Raw genomic sequence first — 8,546 nt, 5'->3', positions numbered from 1 at the left:
CTGTTGAACGTAAAACTAAAAGAATATCGCACTCCTGAAATGCATGTCCTGATTCTTGATACGATGAAATCAAGCACATTGCAAAAGGAAACTGCCTGGTATTTAGCATATCTGTAGATTTACTGTTTTTCCTTCAATACAGGGTAATATTTTCTTGAAGAATTGGATGGGTGGATTTTAAGTGACATTCTCTTTCTCGGTTTCTAAGAAGTGAAAATGTGTTGGTTTAGAAAACTGACAGCTTCATAACTGCAGAATATATTTAGGAATTCAGAAAGAATTAGTTCTATTTAGTTTTAACTTGTGTCTTGTCTCTTCAGGGTCATGATGAAGAAGCTGTTGTGGATATGGGCAAAATCAGCTCTACTATCAATACAAACTTTGAGAAAGAAGAACTAGAGAGTAAGTTTGTGGTGGTTTTCTGTTTGCCTAACATGCTTTTTTTTTTTTTTTCTCTCTCGAGATAAAAGATCTGTTTTTCCTTCAAGTGCAACTAGTATCGCTAAAAGGAATCAGAATTTGATGGCCATCATGAAATTCTAGGAATAAAACCAGTGAACGGCAGATGACCTGCACTGTTTTCTGTCCCTGTGCATGCTAATAAATAAATAACATGCTGCTGTTCAAATTTGTCACAGGAAAAAAATTTAAAAAAAAACCCAAAACATTATGAAGCTTTCCAAGGAAAGCTTGCTTCTGAGATTGTAGGTTTGAAAAAATGATGGCTGTTGGTAAGTAATTTCCTAGTATGAATGATGTAAAATTCTGCAGAATCAAAACTCAGGGAACAGGGGCCATGAGGGAGATGTTTGTTTTGTTTTTCTGAAAGCTGAGTGTCCTTGTGACTGTGGTCGTGCATTTCAAATACTGAGAGTCTGAACAGATTAGCAGTGCTTCTAGTTCCGTGGTAAATGGTACATTCTGCAATCTGTTGTCAGTTAAAGCATTATGGAATCCTGTGAGTGTTCGCTGTCTGACTCGGGATCCTGCATTTAGCAGCAAAAATGGCATTGAGTTAGTTTCATACAGCAAAATGCAAAATTAGATACTTCATCTAAGGTACAGTTTCTCACTGACTTGAAAAGGAAGTAGATGGGGATGAAGATTCATGGATGCTATTTAGTGAAGCCGGAGAAAAAAGCTAGGGAGATCCAGTGTTAAAGTCTTACTTACTCACCTTTCAGACAGAATGCTCTGAAGCTTAATTAACATTTGCAAAATGCTAGAAGACTATCAATAGATGCACTAAGTAGTATTTCCTGACAGAACTGACTCTTACTGGTTCAGAACACCAGAGAGCAGCAGTTTCTAGCTGAGAAAAGTTGATTTAGGTTGCTGTCACATTTTCTTATACTGTGGTCTAGCAAGAGACAGTTTAAAGTGATTAAAGTTGTTTGTTGCAATCATACGCTTGCTCTGTTCCCTTCAGTCTGTTACTGCTTTCCATCTTGTACTGACACTTTTGTTTGACCGTGCCATAAGCCTGGTTAAGTATGTTAAGCCAGCAGAAAATATAACAGTCTTGACAAAGGAAAAATAATAAGAAAGATCTCAATAGCTGAGCACCCCAAACCAGTTTGCCACACAGTTGGATGTGTGCCAGCGCTGAGCAGAGGAAGGAAGTGTGAATATGAGGCTGAGAGGTGCAGCGGTGGAGGCTGCAACAATGCCATTTTAGATAGGGTTGAGCTGTGGTGAAACCACTGCTGTGTCTGTTTCTGCAGTTAAATATTCAGTGCAGATTTAAGCTATCTTCCTCCCTCATTTCTTTCTCTTGCCTTTGTATGGGACATGACCCAGAAAAAACGTGTGTGTTTTGCAGAGAGGCAGGGGTTAAGGGGAAGCAGGCGTTCAGCTGGAGTAGCTTGCTGTGCAGCAGCATGAACAGCTGTAATGCCTCAACCAAGATGTGGGAACATGCAGCCAGATCACTTCCCCAGTCTCTTGTAGCACACTTGCAGGAGTGTGCTTCAGCTAGTGCAACACTGTAGTTACACAAGATACTGGATGAGAAGGCAAGGGGTTCAGGCTGCTTGAGGCACTTTAAGCACTTGTATTGGTGACTGTGTAAATACCCCTGTCTTACCTACAGCCACAGAATAAATTAAGGTGAAAGCAAGAGTTCTGTTTCATGAGCAACTGAGTCAACATAACAGCTGTTGAAAGGAAGAGATGAGGAGATATCACTGTCCTCCTCTTACTCTTAGCCATGGAGCCTTATCTTTCCTTTGGCTCTCTCACTCTCTTTGGAGTCACTCAGTGTGAGAGAGGGCTGGCTATACAGAGGTTAAACAAATAACTAATAAGAAGTATCTGACAAGAAAAATGTATTCCAGTCACATATCTGAAGCCTCATATAGGCAAACATTTTCACACATAAGTAATTATCATTAGATATATATACATTTATATATAATTATTTTGGGCAATTACATATATTTTGTAGTATCTTATATATTTGTAAGAAAATTGGTCCTTTTTTTTTTTTAATGTTAGAATGGGGAAAGGGAGGGACGGGCAAGTATTTTGACTTCTATCAGTGGAAACTGTTCCAAAGTAAGAACAAGAAGTTTTTCCTTTCCTGTATGAAAGAGAAAGGTATATAAGTGCAGTTGTTTATGACTCATGTAGTTCTCCTCTCTGAGATTCACCAAAAGAAATTCTTTAGATTCAGGGTGTTTTAGAGGATACATTTATGTGAACTTACAGCTATGTTTGTTTATGAGGTCATTATTTATAGGCTATTATGATTAAAGCAGGTATGTGGGATTTTGGGGGTTTTGGTTTTTAATTCTGGTATTAAAATCTTACCGGGGAGAAATAGACTTGTTGGCTGCAATTAAAAAACCTCTGGATAGTAGTATTTTTCCTTACTGACTTGTGAATGTTTTCTTGTAGGCTTAGGAAGACCTATAGTCAAGCGTTAGGTATTGGAAGTGTTTTAAGACGTGAAACTGTTTCAGTCCAGTCTTCCAACTTGTTTTTCTGGTGACTTGAAAAGGAGTTCTAGGAATTTGGAACTTTTCCAGAGGTGTGTGTTGATTCATTTTCAAGGAGAGGCAGCAAGCAGCTAATTCAGTTCAGCTATGATGTGAAGCACTAAACCTTTAAGAGCCAGCATGGACAGGGCATACTTAACTGCTTTAAAGCCTGTACAAACTAATGTTGATTGATTTGATGCTGTAAAAGGCGTAATTTTTCTACTAATACTAAATCAGAAGTTTCTTGGTGTTGTCAGTATTGGATACTTCTATTTTCTGGAAATTTTGTGATGAAATACTGATGGAAAGGGGGTCAGATGCTTAAAGGGGAAAACAGATCTCGGAGTTAGGGCTTCCCAAGCTCTGCATGCTGTTTATGGTGGCTGGGAAAGTGTGGTACATATCTGGAGTGACAGTGTTTAGGTTATAAAGGTTAGGCACAAGCTATTTGTTTCATAACTCTCTTCCTGTAAAAGAGAAATGGGTAGAGATGGTAAACTGCAATTGTGGGCAGACTGTGTGTGTACTAAATAAAGGTACTGCTCTTTACTGAAGCTGTAAGGGCTTACTTTGAAATAACAAATGTCAGTTTACAGAAGAGCTAGAAAGGGGAATAACATCTTAAAATAACACTTTAAAGAGCACCTAATGTTCTTAACTTGATGCCAGACTCTGAGCTGCAATGAATGAGAGTAATAACAAAGTAAGGCAGGAATAGTTATGGCAGAGGTATTTCATGCCATCTTGTAAAAGGTGTTTTCTGTTAAATACCATGTTTAATGAAAGCTTTCTTAAACCTGAGTTAATGCTTGGCTTGATATTACTAGGACCTGTCTTTTTAAATGTGTAGTTAGTTTTCCACCTTGATTTGAGGATATGTTTCCTAGATACAGTTTAAGGGAAAATTGTTATTCTTAGCAATAATGTTATTCTTAGCAGACCAGTTACAGGCATAGCAAAGATAAGGAGTTTACGCATAACAAAAGTCTTGTTCCAGAAACAATCTGAGATCAAGAGCATGTGTCTCGGTAGACTAGTTTTCTGTGGCATAAATCCAAGAAGCAGCTTTCAAGAGTTAAGATGATTTAATATAGCTACTCTACTCACACTATCTTGTGGCAGGTGTAAGTAGTGTTTACATTTCAAGTGACCCTATTATCTCTGATACTTCATTTATGCAATATTCAGACTTCTGTGTAGAGAGAATAATTGTCCTCAACTTATTTTATTAATTGTGGCATTCATCACAAAGGTAAATCCGTAACAAATACTGTCAAAACTGTTTCAGACTGCCTTTTGAGAGGGAAAGTTGTCAACCTGATTGTGTAGGCGTAGAACTCAATAGGGCACCCAGAGTGACTAGACACAATTTTCAGCGTTGATGTGTCATCAGTTTTGGAGGCAGGGGTTTATTTCTAATTTCTAGAACAATCTTTTTGGAAGTTGATTCTGATTCTGCCAAACACAGTATTTACAAATGACTATAAATGCTGAAATTTTTACTTGCATGTTAAACTACTTGCCAGGAGCTTACAGTATGTCTTTCCAGTAACTTGCCAGTGAAGCTTAATAGCAGTTACTTGAGACAAGAGACTTTTTCCTTATTTTACATTATTAGACTTCTTGATGGTAGCCTAACAAGAGCTGAGTATAAAAAGAAGCATAGACTAGTGCAACTTAACATTTTTATTATTTAGCTAGATAACAACTGTATAAACTTAAAAAAATTTTTTTTAGCAGTTTTGATACCACTGGTTCTTCATCCTTGAGGGAAATTACTCACTATTCTACAAACAGATCTTCTTACAGAGTGTCCTTGAGAGACTTGTTAATTTCTTATTTGTGGAATGGTCTCAACAGCTAAGGAACCCTTCTGCATACCCCAGTTGATGAATGGCTGTTGACAGGATGTTTTATCTTGCTGAAGATGATGTTATCCAACTTTACAATCTTTCTGACTGAGTTGAGACTGAGTAGTAGTATTCATACTGAACCTAAGTCAATGTTTTTGCATATATTGTAAATCATTCATTAGAATAACAATAGTATCACTACTTTGATTTTTTTTGTTTAAGAGACATTGCATAGTGTATGTATGATGTATAAATATGTTTGGTATTCTATTCTGCTTTAAAGTAAGGATAACATTCTCAGAAGACAGCTTTTGTAATGACTTAGACCTATTTAATATTATGATCTAGGTGTTGCTTTATGGGAAGCGTAGACCAGTAATTTCAGTGACTTCTGCATGGGAACTGGAATACATGTGTAAGGAATCATAAAATTCATTTTAGCTATGCTTCCCTTCTTATGTAGCCAATTTAAAGTAGAAGATCTTTATACAAATACCGAACCTTAAGTGAAAATAATCTTTGAAGGAGGTGATGTAGCAAAGTGTAAGTTTTTCAGTATGCAAGTCCTTTTTCTGTAGAGGTAGAAGGCAGTACTGAACATGCGTACCCTTGAATTGTTACAATTTCTAACATGTAAGGCTGGATTATCTAATATTCACTCTCCAAAACAGACAAAAACTGTTCAATTGCATTGTCTGTCCTCTCGTAATGCTTTTTCAAAGTGAATCAGCATTTAAACTTGAATGAGTTCATGAGAACTTCTGCAGCAGACAATAACTTTGCTTATACTTCATCTTTAAAATCCATTTTGGGACATGTCCGTGCTAATTTTAGCATTTCTTCTTAAAGCAGAGTTGTTTTTAAAATGGATGCCATTCAAAACAAATGCCTTTTACATGAAGGTGTAAAATATTTAATGTAAAATAGACTAAGAGAGAAGCAATGCTTTTTAAAAGTTTATGATATAATCTGTGTCCTAACATTTTTCTTTATTTTCAAAATTCTTTTACCTGAGAGAACATTATGTAAAGTTTCTGTTCTGACTGCATCAGAGATTTTGTAAAAAGGTAACTAACTCAGTTTTATAATCTGAAACGTACGTAAAATTGTTATTCAAGTAGTAGGGCCATAAAACTGAAGTTTTACCAAACAGCATCAATTGAAACTTAAAACTTTCAGTGAACTTGATGGCCCCAGATTGCTCAAATTTAAAATTTTTGGGGCAGAAGAAATAGGAGACTGTACTTGATTCGGCAGCCTATTGTTTCCTGATGGCTTTTCATAACATTAATATTACTATTTTTAACCCCTTTAAAATCAGGTGTTCCAAAAATTGGCTAAACCTGTGACTGGATGGATGTTGGAAGTCTTTCTGAATGGATCACTCCTCCATTTGCAATTCACTGAAAGCTAATGTTTCACAGCAGTTAAAGCCTTTAAAGTGTGAGATGTTTTTTTCTGAACACTTCTTATTTTATAAAGAAAGTGTGAAAGTTTGAGTTGTTCTCAGAAAGGGTAACCCTTAGAGGTGAGGCAAGATTCCCTGTAATACTTTTCATATCCTAAAATACCTGGACATAGATGCATTTGGGGGCAAGCTGATCCATTTAAAGATGTGTGCAGCAGTTGTAAGAGAGGTGCGTGATCAAATTTGTAATGAGGATGTATGTGACCTATTGAAGTGGGAAAATCTTCTTTGCAAATGTTTCTTTTGAAATACTTTACAAGCACAGTGTTAACAAATGTGGAAGCCTCGTGTCCTTACAGGGTGTGGCATCTGTGAAGGGCTGAGAACCTTGGTTTCTTTATTAGTGGACAAAAGGTCAATTTTCAGTCTTAATGGGACTTCTGCTTGAATTGCATGTTTTTAGGTTTTCTCCCCTCCAACAGAAACAACTCTTTCAAATTGTCTCAGGTATCTATCCTTTTGCCTGAGCTCTCCTGCAGAGACAGGCTGGACCAAGAACCTTCGGCTCCGACAAAGTGTGGGGCCCAACTACAGTCTGACTTGGATGTACAATGCAAGGGTGGCTAGGCACACCCCCCCACCCACCCCACCCTGGTACCAAGTGCTGGCTCCATTTCCCAGGTGTTGCGGTTTAACCCAGCAGGCAGCTAAATACCACACAGCTGTTTGCTCACTCTTCCCCTCCCCAGTGGGGTGCTGGAGAGGGTTGGGGGATGGGGGGAGTAAAATTCGTGGGTTGAGATAATGACAGTTTAATAGGACAGAAGAGGAAGGGAAAATAATAGTAATATACAAAGCAAGTGATGCACAATGCAATTGCTCACCGCCCACCGACTGATACCCAGCCAGTCCCCCAGCAGCAATCACTGCCCCCCAGCCCACTCCTCCCAGTTTCTATACTAGGCATGATGTCACATGGTATGGAATAGCCCTTTGGTCAGTTTGGATCAGCTATCCTGGCTGTGCCCCTCCCAGCTTCTCGTGCACCTGGCAGAGCATGGGAAGCTGAAAAGTCCTTGACTAGTGTAAGCAGTACCTAGCAACAACTAAACCATCAGTGTGTTACCAACCTTATTCTCATCCTAAATCCAAAACACAGCACTATGCCAGCTACTAGGAAGAAAATTAACTCTGTCCCAGCTGAAGCCAGGACACCAGGTGAGGGAGATTGGTGCTGGCAGTGGGCTGCAAAGGCTTGGGGTGGACATACTCTGCCAGAATGCCTGTGTAGCTCTGTCAGCTGGTACTAAGCTTTTCCTATTACCATTACTACCTGCATGTCTAATGTAATTACTGATAATGCCTTCTTGAATATTGTTGATTGTGTCACATAGAAATATTCAGTGCATTTTTCTCTTATGACTGCCACTACCAACTCGTATGTGGTTTTAAGTCAGAAAAAAATTACTTCTGTGTGTAATGAGAAATCTGGCATTTACTGCTTTTGCCATTCAGCGTAATATGATGCCGACTTTCATTGTGTAGTTAGAAAACACATTTACTGAGCTGCTTTAGCCTATGCTATGCATATTAGATTTTTGGATTACGTGTCTCAATTTTATGTATCCAAGTATTTGAGTATAAAGAGCGTATTCTCAGATAACAATTACTAGGAACAACAGGAGATTTGAGAATAGAGCCCAGGAGGTTTAATGGATTCTAAAATATGCTGCACTGTGGAGAACCTTTGGGCTCCAACTATGGCATGTAACTGTCCCATGAAAGAATTTTCTTTACTTCTTTTTACAGATTTGGTTTGAAAATTTTATTTCAAATATTTTATTGTGAAAGCAAGAGAGAATTTTTATCAAATAATTCTTTTAGCAGAGCACAAAAAAAGAATCCTCGGTAATAATAGGGCTTTTTTTATAGTCAATTCATGCATGGAAGACCAAGATTATATTAAAATATTTTATATTCACTTTTACTATGTCAGTTCCATCGAAAGTAATTTGACTGTGTTCTTGGGAACATTTAGTGTGAGAGAAGTTCATAAAATAAGCTAAAATACTGCTAGTTATTTTGAAATAGTTTGTGTCTCACACTAAGAGCTTCACTGTCAATACTGAATTTTACATTTAATTGCATACTTCAGAAATGTGGCATTACTTTTAATTAGAGAATTAGCATAGTAGCAGTATTTTCAGTGAATTACTTAAGTGAATTTTCAGAATTTTCATTATAAATAAATTAAACAAAAGGTGGGGTGCTGTAAATGAGGGATTCTACTCGTTCCCTAAGTTT

General features: G+C 37.5%; 1 protein-coding gene across 1 annotated transcript in view; it reads left to right on the top strand.

Moving 5' to 3' along the window:
- The first annotated feature begins 347 nt into the window (after positions 1-347).
- Positions 348-8,546, top strand: part of SLC4A7 (solute carrier family 4 member 7) — a 69,353-nt gene continuing 61,154 nt past the window's right edge. The window contains exon 1 of the mRNA XM_075705480.1: positions 348-402. Coding sequence (XP_075561595.1) covers positions 348-402 — 55 coding nt within the window. The remainder of the gene's footprint in view (positions 403-8,546) is intronic.

The sequence above is a fragment of the Pelecanus crispus genome, chromosome 2 (assembly GCF_030463565.1).
Source record: "Pelecanus crispus isolate bPelCri1 chromosome 2, bPelCri1.pri, whole genome shotgun sequence".
Taxonomy (NCBI): Eukaryota; Metazoa; Chordata; class Aves; order Pelecaniformes; family Pelecanidae; genus Pelecanus; species Pelecanus crispus.
This window is presented reverse-complemented; position numbering and strand designations above follow the sequence as displayed.